Source organism: Medicago sativa, chromosome 6, assembly GCF_051527215.1.
Source record: "Medicago sativa cultivar Bolivia chromosome 6, Bolivia_mono, whole genome shotgun sequence".
Taxonomy (NCBI): Eukaryota; Viridiplantae; Streptophyta; class Magnoliopsida; order Fabales; family Fabaceae; genus Medicago; species Medicago sativa.
Window position 1 is genome coordinate 11680428 of NC_140754.1, and position 18141 is coordinate 11698568.

The following is an 18141-nucleotide window of genomic DNA, read 5'->3' on the forward strand; positions in this document are numbered from 1 at the left end:
ATATTCTTAAAACTTTCTTTATTTGTCTCTCATGGTTGTTACCAATTTAGAAAGTTGTGAATTTCATAATTACCTTTTTATTTCGATCTTAAGTCCGTTGAGTCTTTGCGTAAGTTATTACGATTTTATCTTTTGTAAAAGACCGAAGGTAGTTTTTAAAAAATTGTACTCTTCATTCCACCGAGACGCCTTTAACAAAGGGTAAAACCGTGATTCGTGAATTGGAATTGGTGTAGCGGAAGTAATAGGGCCTACACCACACTCGATTACTTAAAATATTTTTAGGCATGAAATTGTGTTCCTATGTCCGTAATACATACATCAATTGACAATGTCGATATTATTAAGTTGCATAACTTCGTCTCGATTTGAAGTCGGGATGTTATAGTTGTGTGTGTGTTTCCTGATAGTGTTTGTCATTTCGTTTATAGGTCTGGGAATTTTTTGTGTCCCTATCCAATAATCTATTTCATATTTCATGAATGGAAGCAAGCTTCTAATCTTAATATAAATAAAATAAACCAGTAATATTATACTCGTTTGAAGATGGACCCTCTAATTAAAATTTCTTAAGTTCCCTCAACTCAAATATCAAATTGCCTACTTTGGACTTGAGTGTAATTTGTTACTTAAAATTTTATTTTCCATTGAGTAGTGTGATTGCAGTTATGATACAATCTTTCAAACAATAAAATATTACAAATAAGGATGATGCAACCTCAATTAATTACAATTGCAATGAATGATTGAAGAAACCTCAAAAAAACATTAACTTACAACCACAATTTTGATTATACTTTTAAACATTGATTATATTTAGTCCAATAAAATCTTAGCCAACCTAATAAGCCTTTCTCAACCTTGTTTTTCCACAATTCCACCAAAATCTTATGTCACTTAAGTGAATACTATCCACATCAAAATAGATAATAAGCTTGGAAGTACAAACACACTATTATTATTATAATAAAAAATGACTTTATTAAACGCCAAACATTGTATTGTGCTTGCTTTCAACATAACAGTCTTCCATTATAGTTATTATACTCCCCATGATGTGAAATCCCTCTGTCTCTATATTACGTAAGCATAATTTTTTTCTTCAAAATGATTATATCCACAAACCCAAATCGCATTCACCCTTTGGGCCACTTGTGTGCATCATTCATACACATAAACATGTCACATGTATGTTGTTATGCACATAAATGATCACAAATGAAATTAGAGTTTTTTTTTACTTGATGAAATACTCATACAAATTAAACTCTTCAACACTAAGAGAGCTTTGAATGATGCAATGGGTAAGGTAAGAATGAATTCTTATATATGAGAACCCACCAAAGAGTCTACATTTAGAGATGTTTTAAGTAGAACTAATAAAATTGATCATATATATTAACAAAGTGATTTAACTCAAGTGGTTATAAGGAAGTTTAATGAAAGTCAAATCGCTCAAGAGTACCAAGTTTAAAGTTTGTCTGAATTACAAATTCACAAAGTTACTTTCTCTTAAAAATTGATGAGTTCAAAAAATTCATCACATACACACGATGTGCATCTCGGACATGATCTCAACATCACGACGAGATTCAAATGATGCAATGAATCAGGTAAGAATTAGTTCTTATGCATAAGAATCCGTTCTTATATATAAGGAGCAATGATATTCTAACAACCAAAAATTAACAACTTTTGTGACAACCACCAATTTTCAAAGGAAAAGTAGATAGTGAAACGGAAACCAAAACAATAGAGAGAGAAAGTAAAAAGATAATGTGAGTATGAGAGATAAAGTTGTCACATAGGTTGTCACAAAATGGTTGTTAGAATATCATTTCTCATATATAAGAACCCACACGCAAAGGAGTATGCACTAATAAAGATGTTTCAAGTACAACTAATTGAATTCATCATACTTACTAGGTTTTTGAACTCAAATCATTAACCAAATTCAATAAATATTGAATCGATCAAAAGTACTCATTTCAAATCTTGGTTGGAACAATTATTTATTAGAATATATTTATTTTTCGGAAGAACTTTGTATTAACAAAACCCTTTCCCCCCTTAAAGCCAAAAAGTTTTAAAAAAATAAGCCATATATACATGATGTGCATGGCATTCCATCAAAATGCATTAAGCTTAATTATAACAAAACATCAACATTGTGAACTCTAACTATTATCCAAGTAGGGTCAGTTCATCAATTTCCCCTCCCTATATAATACCTACTCTGCTCACCTCACTCTTCAAACTCAATTGAACCTTCCATCACTCTTATTCCTCCACAAAACCCTTTCAATCCTTAAATTTTCTCATATATTCCTTAAAAAAAAAAAAAAACCATGCAAACAAGAGAAGTAACAACAGGACTCAATTACATGCTCCCATCAAACACATCACCTTATCTACAAAACTATAACAACATGATTCAAAATAACAACATTTCCTCATATCAACTCCAAAAATTCTCAAACCAATTATATGGTAATTACCTAAACACCCCTCATCAACAATTTCCTGACTTCAACTATAGTCCACAATCATCATGCATAAGCAGCAACTCAACTTCTGATGAAGCAGATGAACAAAACCTTAGTCTCATCAATGAGAGGAAACACAGAAGGATGATATCAAACCGCGAATCAGCGCGTCGCTCACGCATGAGGAAGCAGAAACACCTTGATGAGCTTTGGTCACAAGTTCTTTGGCTCAGGAATGAAAATCACCAACTTATAGAGAAACTTAACCATGTTTCTGAGAATCATGATCAAGTTGTTCAAGAGAATGCTCAGCTTAAAGAAGAAGCTTTGGAACTTCGACAAATGATAAAAGATATGCAGATTCATAGTCCTTTAATCCCTTCTTTTAGTCCTTTGGATGATACATATCTTAGAGATGATTCTTCAAACAATTCCATCTCAAGTTCAGTGGATCTTCTTGGCTGATTTGAGGACAAATTTTTATCTATTTGGCTTAATTTCTTTACTTTTTTTAGTATGTTTGTGTCTTGTGTTGATGTTAAAATCAGTCGTTTTCTCCTCCTTTTGAGATATGTATGAGGTGAAAAGGATAAATGGCAATAACTTGAGTTGAGTTTCATTATTTGAGCCTTTTCACTTCATTAACTATGAAACTACCTCTCATTGTATAAAAGAGTAGTATCTAAATTTGTATGTCTTTAGCAATAAAATTTTATGAGCCTCAAGAGTTAGAGTAAACAAGTGTATTCATTATAGTCTCTTAATGCATTTAATATTAGGGTTATGCCAACAAGTGTCCTTAAGCCTTAAGTGCACTTGTTAAAGATTTAAAAAAGGAAATAATTGTTAAATTTCATGTAGAAAAAGTTGCTTTTTAATCATTCAACAAGTTGAATACGCAATTTTCAAGATAAAGATGTTATTTTAAGCTTCTTATCAAATGTACTTAGAACACTTGTTAGCATTTCCCTTAATACTATCATGATTGTGTCTTCTGTTAGTGTGCTTCATCCTCAAATGTATCTTTTCTTAATTAGTTTATGGTCCTCGGATTTATTTTCCGTTAGTTAGTTTAGTTTTCAAATGTGTTTTGTTAATCACTTTAGTACATGAAGTTACGAACAGAAGATGCACTTAGCGATTATTTAGTAATTTTGATACATTTGGAGACTATAATAACAATTACTTCACATATTTAGTGATTAAAATGAAGGTTTACTCCAATAGTTATAATTTTTTTATATTCTTGAGTAAGCTAAACATTTAATAAACATTTAAAGAAGCTTAGGAGTTATCTATAAGCATGTTGGCTTAATTTGTTGAACACCAACTTGCAAGACACACAAAAGAGTCAGAAACACCATTATCATATTCATGTGTAGAAATAATATATTGGAAGACTTAATAAATGACCTCATCTTCAAGCAATAACACTAGAGAATTGTGGATGGATAAAAAAGGAAGCAAAAGAAAAAAATCATGCATATAATATAGAAGATATGAAGCCAAAAGAAATCTAGATGAATGTGAAGCCAAGAAATATATAATCAAATTAGTATATGATTTGTGTAGAATAATGGAAGTAATTATATCAGGTGGTATTGGATAGGGAGGGAGTTGGACATGACACTGAATTAAAAAGGTGCTGTAGTGGTCATTGGATGATATGATAGAAAAGTTGCCATAAAAAGGAAAAACATTTGGACATGCCAACCCACTAGAAATTATTATCACACTATTTATTGGCTTTTTCAAGAGCTACCTTGACTGCATATTATTGGAATATAACTTCAGTTTTGGTTTTCTTACTTTAGGTTTTGATAGGGATCCAACAGAAACTGTGCATATTAATCAGCCAATGATGTACCTTAAACCTTTTTTTTTAGGCAAGATATACCTTAACCTAAAATATGTTTCTTGCCAAAAAAAAAATATTCTAGTATTTATTATATATTACATAAAAAGTTATATATATATTTCCTGTCTACTAGGTATAACTCAAGTAGTTGAACAAAGAATTTGAGAATCAAGACTAAATTCAAACTTTAACTACCAACATAACATGTTAATAATTGTAAAAAAAAAAAACATAATTTTTTAATAATTCCTTCATAAAAAAAACATAATATATTTTTAACTGACATTTATTAAATATATATTTACACAAATGCACAAAAATATTATTTCTTCCATGCAAGTTCTAATGGAAATATGGAACTTTTCTTTCTAAATTTTAGAGGGCCATCTTTTTCACATTCCAACTGTGATTCTCTTATGTTACAAAATCTTAAGAGACCAACACCATGAGTAAGATATTAAACATCATAAAATTAGGCACAAGTTTTCAGTTAATTAGTACTTAGTAGTAGGTCGGTAATGCTTTGTTAGCTACTACAAGCTAAAAGTAGTGGAAAAGCTAAACAGTCTTGGCCACAATTTTGGCCACAAATGATTTTTCTTTTTAAAATTGAAATGAAAGAAAAATGGGAGTATGGATTCTCCTTTATTCCGTCATATTTTAAACAATTAAAATAATAAAACCTAGTATTGTTTTCTATTTCACCTTTCAATCCCTTTCTAGAAGTTCAAATTGAACTTTAATCTTTCACTGTTGGCTAGTTCACAAGTTTTTTTTAGTGATCTTTCCTATATATAAACCTATGGGTGAATCACATGTTCATGAATTATATTATTTATAATATTTCAGGTAATCTATATATAGATAAAACATAATCCATTTTATTTTGTTATAAACTTAATTTTTATGGGAACAATTACATAAAAATAACGGCAGACTACTTTGATCATAGAAATTATATGATATGTTTTGTATACTATGACTTAATTTAAAAAATTTACCTCATTGATCATCAATAAAAATGAGGTTTATTTTTTAAAAAAATTGGGGAAGGTGAAAATTGCCATTAACTAAAAGTGACGATTTTCCAGTTTTACAACTTTTCTAGATAGAATTTGAACTCCGTCTCTTGAGACTATAACGTCAAACTATTATCACTAAATCAATATCTCGCAAACATTAACACGAGGTTATTGCATGTATTTTCCATTTTTGGTCCATAGATTTCCATTTCATTGGCAAGGTTTTGAATCAAGTGGCAATAGATGGCCATGTGTTTTCTCTAACCAGGAGTTATATATTTAATCATATAAGTGAACCCCGTGTAAGAGCATTAAAATATGTTTTGGGTTCAATATATTTTCGTTTTGTATAAGTATGGATGCAATAAGGAGCTTTGCTACAAGGTGTGTGTGTGGAATTGATAGTGTTAAAGAGTGATTGAGACTCAAGATTGATTTTGGGCCTTGAGTTTGAAGTAGTGTGATTTTTTGGGCTGCTATATGTGTTTGATGATTGGCATAAAGTGGAATCTTTAACCCCACCTCATGTTTTTCTATAGTTTAAAAACATGTGCTAACTTACCTACTTACTAGTTGGCCATAACTCATATGCTTAATTTTATAATAATCTTGTTTTTTTATCTTTCAAAAGGCAAGTAAATTTGATATTGAGCCAAGCCATAAAAGGACTGTTCTATATTGGGATTACGCCTAACATTCATGAAGCAAAACTTGAGTAATTGTTTAGAACTAAAAACATAATGATACTTTAACCAAGGCTTTTGAATAATTTTTCTGTCAAAAAGGCCATGAAAAATAAATAAATTAGTTTTTGTTCTTTTTAGAGTTTTGCAAATCTCAAACCATTGTGCGACACTAATCTTTCTTGTGTGTTTATTAGCTTAAGGTTGCATTTTTCTATAGGGTGATTTTTATCAAAATTCAAATCCTTTTGATATCGCAGGTAAACCCTTTTTATTAATAGATCAAGAGATAAATGAGGCATTAAGGTGAGTCTGAAAGACACCCCATTCTATATCGCCTAATCATAATATATTTTATTAAAAAAAGAGCAAATATATATAGGAGGTGGAGGTGGTGGTGGTGGGGGACCAAGACCCTCAAAATGCAAGGGAAAAAAAATAACAAATAAGAAAAGCAAAGAAAAATGGTCCTAGAAGAGAAGGTGTTGTTCAACCATCCTTTGGATCCAGCGTTGTAGGAATTGAGTTAACCATCTTCATGTTCGCTACTGGTTGCAAAATAAAATGTTTATGATCACGATTTTGTCCGACCAAACCTTAAGTATCAACGATATCATCGGTAACATTTGATAATGGAAAGACATGCTTGACTTTGGAGGTTGCTCAAGACGAGCTATCTGGGAGGCAACATGTTCATATGATACAGTGTGACCTTTTGAACCTTGTTGCAATGGTGTTTCTGTAGGCGTGATGAGTGTAATATCCGGATTTGCACTAGGGACGACAACATATTTTGAATGAGAGATAACTAGTACTGCATCAGTAATAAGAGGCATTTCAAATGCTTTTGAAGTCCCAATCCCCTATGGATTATGTTTTTCAACATATTTATGAGTTGTACATTTCAGGAAAACTGCAGCCTGCATGTTTTTTACCGTTATCATTTTTTTCAACAATGTGCATAAGGTCTAGCCAACAGCAAGCCGTTGCATTATGCCTAATCATCTGACAATATGAACACTAATTTGTAATTTGGTAACCATTCGTAAACAACTTCTAACTTGAAATCAAAATCCTCTTGTTCAACCATGATCTCGTCAAATATACAATGTGAAAAATCAACGTCCACTAAAACTGACCAAAAAATAATTTTTGCGTAGCAATATCAATAGTCAAAGATGTAACTATTGCAAGTAAACCTCATTTTACCAACAATGGAAACACGGTGAACCTACCTAAAAGCAATTTAACTCCGTAAAAAAAGATATGTGTATCGTAACTTTTTGGAAGAATCAATTTTGGTGGATACACTCACTTCTACATCAAGCTACAAATACTCCATCTGATCACTTTTATAAAAAAAAAAAAAACAAAATTTTAGGTACATTTAATAACTAATGTATCTGACATATAAATATGACCGAATACATTAAATATTCAATGAACCTAAAAAATTATTTTTTGTTTATAAATGTGATCAGAAGAAGTAATAGCTTTTACGGTGCCCAAACTCAATTCTGGTTGAAACTTCCAAATAATGTATATGTGGTTATGCGACGACGAAACTTGATTTAGAAAGAATTTAATTAGTTTATTTTATCAGTGTACAATTATTTTATACATACATTAAATGATGTGTTGCTTTTTTAGTGAGAGAAACTTCAACTTCTCTCTAAACTTTCTTTCCCCTTCGTTCATCGATGAGGGGTGGTTTTAGGTCATTTTTTGACCTAGAATCACCCCTTATACACCTTTTTTCTCTTTTCTTTCAATCTAAACAAGTGGTTTTCACATAGATCAAGTTTCTTCTTTTGTGTGTTTTTTTGTGATTTCGTCGTCTAAGTGCAGCGTTGTGTTGTTCGTCGTCTTGTGCGGTGTTTCTTGTTGCGGTGTTCGTTTAGTTCCTATTGAAAGATCGGCATCAGTCAATTACAAATTCAACAAATGATTTAGGCGTCAACGTTGCAGATCCGGAAGCATGTGAATTCCGGTGAATTAGGTTTTATCATATTTTTTGTAGGCATTTTACCGTTTTATGCTATTAACTTGGGTGTTGTGAGTTTGTTCGCAGATTCACCCTCTACGTTTTTAGCGATGTTTGTATCTGATGTACTCTATCGATTTGAATGAAGGAATATCGTTTTGTTTTTGTCAATAAAAATGATGTGTTGCTATGCCAATGAATGAATTTAAAAGTTTTTGTATATTCATATTCATTAATTGACATGACTACACATTGTTTAGTACATGTGTAGAATAATAGTACACCGACAAATTATACTAATTAAATTGTTTTCAAATTAATTAAAAAAATTATATTATCAATTGTTTTCAAATCCTTTTGATATCGCAGTAGGTCAAGAGAAAGACACCTCATTCTATATTGCCTAATCATAGTATATTATTAAAAAAAGAGCAAGTGCTGGTGGGGAAGGGAGGGGACCAAGACTTTATTTTTTAATAGGTTAAGAAATAGATGAGACATTAAGGTGAGTCTGAAAGACATCCCATTCTATATCGCCTAATCATAATATGTTATTAAAAAAAGAGCGTGTGGTGGTGTGTGTGTGGGGGGTGGGGGCAAGACCCTCGAAATGCAAGGAAAAAAATTAGTAAATAAGAAAAGCAAAGAAAAATGGTCCTTGAAGAGAAGGTGTTGTTCAACTATCCTTAGATCGAGTGTTGTAGGAATTGAGTTTACTTATTTTTTTCTGCTTATTCGTCATATAAGACATAAAAGGGACGTCGACATCTCTACCTTGAATAAGATATTCACTAACAAGGTTAAGTTCCTTCTGAAGTTGCATATCAATATGCGCAGCTGCCTCTATATGTTCCAAAGGCACAACTGCTTCTCGGTTATATTAACCATCTTCATGTTCGCTACTGGTTGCAAAATAAAATGTTTTTTATTACGATTTTGTCCAACCAAGCCATAAGTATCAACAATATCATCGGTGAGATTTTATAATGGAAAGACATGCTTGACTTTGGAGGCTGCTCAATACCAACTATCTAGGAGGCAATATGTTCATATGATACAGTGTGACCTTCTGTACCTTGTTGCAATCGTGTTTCTGTAGGCGTGATGAATGTAATATCCAAATCTGCAATAGGGACGACAACATGTTCTGCATGAGAGATAACTGGTACTGCATGAGTAATAGGAGGTATTTCAAATGCTTTCGAAGACCCAATCCCTTATGGATTATGTTTTTCAACATATTTCTGAGTAGTATGTTTCCGGACAACTGCAACCTGCACTTTTTTTTACCACGATCAATTTTTTCACAACATCCATAGAGTGTAGCCAACGGCAAGCCGTAACATTATGACCAATCATCTGACAATGTGAACAATAAGCTGGTAGTCATTCATAAATAACTTCTAACTTAAAAGAAAAATCGTCTCGTTCAACCGTGATCTCGTCAAATATACGACATAAAAAATCAACGTCTACTAAAACACGGGTATATTGACCAAAAATTCTTTTTTGTATAGCAGTATCAATAATCAAAGATGTATCTATTGCAAGTAAACCTCATTTTACCAACAATGGAAACACGGTGAACCTACCTAAAAGCAATTTAACTCCATAAAAAGTGTGTATGGTAACTTTTTGGAAGAATTAATTTTGGGGGATAGACTCACTTCTACATCAAGCTACAAATTTATAGTAGCTTTTACGGTGCCCAAACTCAATTCTACTTGAAACCTCCAAATAATGTATATGTCGTTATGTTGCGACGAAACTGGATTTTGAAAGAACTTAATTAGATTATTTTATCAGCATACAATTATTTTATACATGCAAGATCAATTAGGGGTGTTCGCGGATTGGATTGGTTTGGTTTTGGGAGGAAAAATCATCCGAACCAATTACTTCGGTTTTGTTATTTGTTCATCCAATTGGTTTCGTTTTAAAATCAAATCCAATCCAATCCGATCCAAATTTTTTCGGTTTGGATTAGATTGGTTTTCGGTTTTCATTGTTGTATAATTTTTCATTTTCTCTTAAGAAAATATATTATTTTATGACATTTCATATAAATGTAAGGTTATGAAAAAGATGAATAAGTAGAAAATAAAATAGTAGGTTAAGTAAAATATTTACAAAATCATAAATTAATAATATTTCTTAAAAGAAATAAAAAAAACATTATTAAAGAACAAGTCTACAAAACAGTTACAAGATTGTAAATTAAGGAAACATTTATAAAAATTTCATTTTTTGAACAAATTTATAAAAATTTCATATAATATATATATATATATATATATATATATATATATATATATACACACACACACACACACAAGTATATCTTTCTGTTTGGATTGGATTAGACCGGTTTATACAAAGGGAACCAAAAACCAATCCTATCCATTCAAAATTGTGGGTTTTTTTTTCGGTTTTTGGTTTTTGGTTTGGTTCGGTTTTTGGTTTTTCGATTTGGTTTTTGCGAGTTGCATTGGATTGGATTGGACATGAACACCCCTAGTATCAATGAATGAATTTGAAAGTTTTTGAGTACTTATATTCACTAATTAACATGACTACACATTATTTGATGCATGTGTAAAATAATGATACACCGACAAAGTATACTAATTAAACTGTTTTAAGAATTAATCTAAAAAAAATGATATCATCAAATGTTCTGAATGAATAGATGTGTATAAATATCACAACTTCAAGCTATACAAGTTAAATCCATCCTAAAGGGAGAAAAATGTCTTACAATAGGTGCCCCCAAAAGTTTTTTTTATCACGCGAACTTACGTCTTTAAGCACATGTTAAAGAATCTAGAAGTAGAAACATTCTTAAAAAAAACATTCTTTTAAATTTTGTATATTTAATTAATTAAAAATTAAATTGAATACACAAGTCCTCGTGAAACATAGTTAAGTTGACAAAACAATACATCGTTATATGCAGAGGGTAGGGTTCGAATACTCTCTTACTTATGTTGTCTAAAAAAAATTATTATACCAATTCTGACAAAAGATTTTTTACATTTGATATATTAACTTAGGGTTATGATAGAAGACACCTTTTGTGAAGGTGTCTTTTATCAAGTTACTCTATGAGCATTTGTTAAAAGACACCAACTACTTTTTATGAAGGTGTCTTTTATCAAAGTTATAACTAAAAAAGTGAAAATCACACCTTGAGGTGTGACTTGATAAAAGACACCACACTACTTTTTATGAAGGTGTCTTGTAACATAACCCATTAACTTACACCTCCAGTCTTACCATTTTAGGCATATGTTAATTATTGTTGTTGTCTGATTAACTGATTTGGCTCTTTTGGTTTAGGCTCTTGCCATGTAATTATTGTTTTTATTTTGGATTGACTCTGTTGTTTTTTTCTTTGGCACATCTTGTGCTAATTAGGAAGGTTTTTTGTTGTGGCAATATAATTTATTTTAGCCTCTTCAAAAAAAAAAACTTACACCTCCAGTCACATTTATAACAATAATCAACTTTTTAAGTTTATTGAATGGCCAACGTATCTAATCGTATTTATAGACTAAATACATTAGTTATTTTATGAATAAAAAAATTGTTTTATATTTATAAATATGACATGAGGAAATATACTTAAACAAAAGTTAGCTTTTTCCTTTTCTTTTTTCTTTACCAAGCCTAGCTTAATTGTACCATAGTACTTCATGAAGTCGGCAGATTGTAAAAATGCATATAATCACATTAATTTCCTACCCAAAAAAAGTCTTCCCTAACACATTAAATTGGTGCATTTGTACTTACCATTACCACTACAAACAAAAATACCACATCAAAGTCAAAATAAGAAAACAAAAAATCCATCCATAAATACTACACCCTCCGGTCACTATTATAAGCAAAACTTTGCATTTTAGATTCATTCATTAAATGATGTATGTGGTCTATAATAAAGACCATATACATCATTAATTGAATGAATCTAAAATGTAAAGTTTTGTTTATAATAGTGACCGGAGGGTGTAAATTACAGTTACCAATTGTAATGATGGACCCCATAATCAAACAACAACTTGGATTCACCCTCAAAATCATTAACTATCCCACCTTCAATTAATTCTTCACATTCTACACATAAGTCAGAAAAAAAAAAAACACTCACACACACATTCATACACTTATCAAATTCAATTCATTGCAATATTGCATTCTTATCTAAAATTTTCATTTTGTTACATTAATTCAATTCACTATTTCAACAAACACAAACACTGAAAAGTGAAAAAAAGAACAAAAAAAAAAAAGAACAGAACAGTTTTGTTTTTGGATCTGACACTGCTGTTTCTAGAGAGTACAAGATCCAATGGCGGTTTCTGGTAGAGGAAGCAGAGGTGGATCTACTCTCCGTGGATTCTTCTCTTACCGGATCTTTATCTCTGCTATGTTCTCTCTTCTTTTCATTGCAACTCTCTCTGTTCTTTTCACCACAAATCCTTCTACTGAGAATGATGACTCTGTAAGTTCCTCTGTTTTTGTGTGTTTTTGTTGTAAAGTTTTGATTTTTATGGAAACCCGTTTTTTATTTTGGAAATTTGAAATGACCCTTTATTTTAGATTTAGTTTTAAGCATAACCCATATGTTAATTTCATGAATTGAATGATTGAATTAATTAATGAATTAATCTTTTGGTGTAACCTATGAAGCACGGACACGGACACAAACACTGGATAGGATATTCGACACTGACATATTCACACTGATAATAATAATAATTTGGGAAAACAGTGAATTATTTGAATGTAATCATATGTGTAGGGTCGGATACCAATTCAATTCTTCAAATTTTGTGTGTTTTTGATGCAAAGTATTGATTTTTATTGAAACCTATTACAAATTTTGGATATTGGAAACGACCCTTTATTTTAGATTCAGTTTTAAGCATGAACCATATGTTAGTTTCATGAATTGAATGAATAAGTGAACGAATCTTGCGGTGTAACCTAAGCAGCACTGACATAGACACCGGTAATAATTTGAGAAAATGAATGATTTGAACATAATTACGTCTGACACTGGACACACCAAGGTGTTGGTGCATCAGAGGATGTAAGGAATTAGGTTTCAATAAAAAATTACTAAAAGTGTTAAAATTTAATTCAGGCTTTAAAATTTTAAATTTCAGAATTTAATATGAGCAATATACAAAAGTTTACCAACCTTTTGGAAACGACCCTTTATTTTAGATTCAGTTTTTAAGCATAACCCAAAAGTTAATTTGATGAATTGAATGAATCTTGTGGTGGAACCTATGGAACACCAACACAGACACGACATTGACACATGAACACCGGTAACAATTTCAGAAAATGAATTATATAAGCATAATCACATGTGTCGGTGTCCACCTGCCACACCTTTGATTAGAGATGTCAGTGCAGAGGGTGTAACAAATTAGGTTTTTGTTTACATGATCCTACTACTGGTAATGCATACACCCTCCGGTCATTATTATAAGCAAAACTTTGTATTTTAGATTCATTCATTAAATGATGTATGTGGTCTATAATAAAGACCATATACATCATTGAATGAATGAATCTAAAATGCAAAATTTTGCTTATAATAGTGACCGGAGGGTGTATGTGCATAGAACATTTTTGTTTTTGTTCAATCTTATCCGCACGCTTAAAAAAAGCGATTGTTACTCACACATAGATCCCGGTAATAATTTGAGAAATGAATGAGTTGAACGTAATCACATGTGTTGATGTCAAACACTTGACACACCTTTGATTAGAGGTGTCGGTACTACAGAGGGTCTAACGAATTAGGTTTTTGTTTTTGTTTACAGGATCTTCCTACTACTGGTAATGCATATGTGCACAGAACATTTTTAGCATTGAAATCTGACCCACTTAGGACAAGAGTGGATTTGATACATCAACAAGCTAAAGATCATATTTCATTGGTGAATGCTTATGCTGCATATGCTAGGAAGCTTAAGCTTGATATTTCTAGGCAGTTGAAGATGTTTGATGAATTGGCTGGTAATTTTTCGGATATTGCTTTGAAACCGACGTACAGAGCGTCGTTGTTTGAGTCGGATGGTCCGATTGATGAGGATGTGTTGAGGCAGTTTGAGAAAGAGATTAAGGATAGAGTGAAGATTGCGAGGATGATGATTGTTGAGGCGAAAGAGAATTATGATACACAGTTAAAGATTCAGAAGTTGAAGGATACTATATTTGCTGTTAATGAGTCACTTGCTAAGGCAAAGAAGAACGGGGCATTGGCGAGCTTGATTTCTGCCAAATCAGTTCCCAAGAGTTTGCATTGCTTGGCTATGAGGCTGATGGGTGAGAAGATTTCGAACCCGGAGAAGTATAGAGATGAAAGTCCAAGGCCGGAGTTTGAAGATCCGAGTTTGTATCATTATGCAATATTCTCAGACAACGTGATAGCAGTGTCGGTGGTGGTTAGATCTGTGGTGAAGAATGCAGTTGAGCCATGGAAGCATGTTTTTCATGTCGTTACAAACAGAATGAATGTTGCAGCAATGAAAGTTTGGTTTAAAATGAGGCCGGTTGAAGGAGGTGCATTTTTAGAGATAAAGTCAGTTGACGAATTCACGTTCTTAAATTCATCGTATGTACCTGTGTTGAGGCAAGTTGAGGCAGCAAAAATGCAGCAGCATTACATTGAGAATCAAGGCGATAAGGCTACAAATGATGCACGTGACATGAAACTTAGAAATGCCAAATACCTGTCGATGTTGGACTATCTTCAGTTTTATTTGCCAGAGATGTACCCTAAATTGCGTAATATCTTACTTTTGGATGATGATGTTGTGGTGCAAAAGGACTTGACAGGTTTGTGGAAGATTGATTTGGATGGGAAGGTGAATGGTGCCGTAGAGATCTGTTTCGGTTCTTTCCACCGATATTCGCAGTACGTGAATTTCTCTCATCCTTTAATCAAGGAGACCTTCAATCCAAAAGCATGTGCTTGGACTTATGGTATGAATATATTTGATCTTGATGCTTGGAGGCGTGAAAAATGCACAGAACATTACCATTACTGGCAGAACAAGGTAAATTTCTCTTGCTTGTAGTTATTATCTTGTTAATATCCTTGCTTCTCTGTCTTCCAAAAGCCAATAACTTGTAAGTTGTAACTCTTTGCTTTTTCGAAACCATTAAGTAAAAACACGTGACATAGAAAAATCATTAGATTATATATCATACATGACTATGAGCCTCAAAATAATTCAAGATTCAAGTCATAAATTAAATGACAAAAGAAAAGTGGTTGCCTAAAAAAGGTGTTTGACTACACTGAGTTTAGGCAGTAATTCATCAGAACGAATCAAGATTTATCATAGTGAATTGAGTTTCATCATAATGAATCGGGATTTATGTTCAAATAGATACACTGTCTAGATTCATATTTATTGGGTTCAGTTTAGTATCGAATAGAGATACAATTGGCATGTATTGTAAGATACTGATAACCGTGGTTTCTTGAATAATGATCGATATGTTCCTTAGTACAACTGTAAAGTAGAACTCACTAATTCTTGTTTGTATTCTGTTATCAGAACGAAGACCAGACAATATGGAAATCAGGGACGCTTCCACCTGGTTTGATTACCTTTTACTCAACAACAAAGTCACTGGACAAATCATGGCATGTACTTGGATTAGGATACAATCCAAGTATTAGCATGGATGAGATCAACAATGCTGCTGTTATTCATTACAATGGAAACATGAAACCTTGGCTAGATATTGCTTTGAATCAATACAAAAATCTTTGGACTAAATATGTTGACAGCGATATGGAGTTTGTCCAGATGTGCAATTTTGGCTTATAGTTAATATTAACACACGATCGTTACTATACTCATAATCTTGAGATGAAGTGTCCACTGTGGCTTACCATATTCTTACAGTATTGAGAAAATCTCATGTTAAATGTTGCTTGCCAGAGGAAAGTTCTGCATTGTCATCAAGTATCGTCTATGCTTTGAATGCCATCTGAGAATTCGTTGTTGATGATTGTCAGATGCTACAAGACAGTAATTTTTATTTGCTGAATTTGGAAATGTACACGAAATAGTTTTTTATTTTTTTCATTTTCTAGTTTGGAGCATATTTATCATTTATTCATATGCTGATAGTATTGGTATGACTTTAATGAATAATGAGAAAGCACTACTGTTAATTTATATAGTAATACAATTCCTACATATGATATTTTGTTTGTTTCTGGACATGACTCTTTTTATTTACATTATTGATATTTGGTAAGTTGCTTACCATAGGGAAAGGCTATATATGGAAGCATGTATCATTTGCACGAATTTTGTTCCTTTGGTTGGTGTATAATGCATTTTCAACCAGGGATTTATATTGTTACAACTTTGAAGATATGCTATTTTTCAGGCTTAGTTTTCTGCAATGTGTTTTTTTAGGAATATTTAAGTGATGAATAAAAACTTCTCTTTATGTACCATGCATATGTTGGTATGTTGAAGAAGTGATCGGTTAAGCCATGAATGTCGGCTTCACTTTATAGTGCATTAAAAAGAGCAGACAGACGGGCACCATATTTGTCTGAACGCTGGCGTATATAATAAAAATAGAAAAATACTAACACTAAAGACATCTGTTAAAAAAGTTTTTAAAAAAACTTTATGTTGAGAGTAGTGAAATTAACATCTTACTTCCTTTGTCTCATAATGAATGACATTTTTTTCTATCATTTCACACGTAATAAAATAAAAACATGTATAAGTGAAAGGGAGTGAAAAATGTTTTTACTAAACTATCCTATCAAGTATTGATGTATTCATCATTATAATAAATGTAAAGTAGAAAATATTGAATTGAGAATAATACAAGATAATATTAATTAGAACCCAAAAGTGGTTAAACGAGATGGTGTGAGTCTCTTCTGGTTTACCATCGTCCATCTTTGGGCATGCATCAGCGTTAAAATTGTTAGGGAGAATTCGTTGTCAATTTAGGTCCCACAAAATTCGAGTGATTAGTCACCACATTTGCACGTGGAGGATACCGTGTTTACGCTAAAACAAAGTAATATTAATTAAAAAGCACACTTGAAAAAAGATATTTAATAAGCTTATTTGAACCAATGGCCCCTCAAATAATTTCAAGTTTTCATCAAATAATTTCAAGTTTTCATTTTGGTCCCACAATTAATAAAACGTACGTTTAAGTCCCTCACTTTTTTTCTGTTTGCCAAGTAAATCTCATCTGTCAAAATTCTCTTATTGCCAAATAAATCTCATCCGTCAAAACAATGTAAGTTCCGTTAGTGACAGCCCACATGGCAAAAAAAAACCAAGAAAATAGACTTCTTCCCTTGTGTTCTTCATCTTCATCATCTTCATAGGATTCATGAATCAAAAAAACAATATTCTTTCATCACTACCATCAACTCAACAAACACACAACAAACAACATTCATTCATCTCAACAAACACACTGCCATGGATCCATCTCTAAATTTCTTATTCTTTCATTCATTCATTCATCACAAAGAAGAAAGAAGAATTTTTATTTTCCTTATTTCATTCATTCATTCATCACAAAGAAGAAAAAACATTCATTCATTCATTCTTTCATACATTTTTATCCTTATTCTTTCAAATTCAAATTCTAATTAAATTGGTAATCACTCAATCCATATTCAGAGATGGAATTGGAACAATACAAGAAGAAGAACAACCACGACATTTTGGAAGGAAAAAAGAGAGGAGTTCAATGGTGGTTTTTGTTTTTTCGATCGATGCTTGAGGTGGTCGGAACGGCGCCGAGAAGTTACCGGTGGTTGTGGTTCAAAAAGGGAGAGAAGAAGATAGGTTCTGTTTTCACGTGAGAGAGAAGGAAATGAAAGAAAGGAAAAAAAAATATTTTTTCTTTGTGATGAATTAGTGAATGAAAGAATAATAAATTTAGGTTAATCTTATTCTTTCTTTTTGAAATTTTTTCTGAGGGCTGTTAGGGAGTGTGATGATGAAGGTGATGTTGAATTATGAAGAAGATGAAAGAAGAAGATGAGGAAAATAAAATAAAATTATGTGTTGTTGGTTTA

The 18141-nt window shown here is 31.9% G+C and overlaps 2 protein-coding genes across 2 annotated transcripts; both read left to right on the plus strand.

The window, feature by feature from the left end:
• The first annotated feature begins 2239 nt into the window (after positions 1-2239).
• Positions 2240-3227, plus strand: LOC146912835 (basic leucine zipper 63-like). Its single transcript, XM_085716169.1, has one exon. It carries the CDS (start codon positions 2349-2351, stop codon positions 2949-2951), a length of 603 nt encoding a protein of 200 aa, XP_085572295.1. The 5' UTR covers positions 2240-2348; the 3' UTR covers positions 2952-3227.
• An 8917-nt stretch (positions 3228-12144) lies between these two features.
• GAUT9 (galacturonosyltransferase 9) lies at positions 12145-16270 on the plus strand. The gene is made up of 3 exons (XM_085716171.1): positions 12145-12537; positions 13874-15112; positions 15620-16270. Exons 1-3 carry the CDS (start codon positions 12385-12387, stop codon positions 15893-15895), a joined length of 1668 nt encoding a protein of 555 aa, XP_085572297.1. The 5' UTR covers positions 12145-12384; the 3' UTR covers positions 15896-16270.
• The last annotated feature ends 1871 nt before the right edge of the window (positions 16271-18141 follow it).

Excerpts from the sequence above, each read along its gene's own strand:
- LOC146912835 (XM_085716169.1), top strand. The coding sequence starts at position 2,349 with ATGCAAACAAGAGAAGTAACAACAGGACTCAATTACATGCTCCCATCA.
- GAUT9 (XM_085716171.1), top strand. The coding sequence starts at position 12,385 with ATGGCGGTTTCTGGTAGAGGAAGCAGAGGTGGATCTACTCTCCGTGGA. Across the intron at positions 12,538-13,873 it reads CTACTGAGAATGATGACTCT|GATCTTCCTACTACTGGTAA; the intron begins GTAAGTTCCTCT and ends TTTTGTTTACAG. Across the intron at positions 15,113-15,619 it reads ACCATTACTGGCAGAACAAG|AACGAAGACCAGACAATATG; the intron begins GTAAATTTCTCT and ends TTCTGTTATCAG.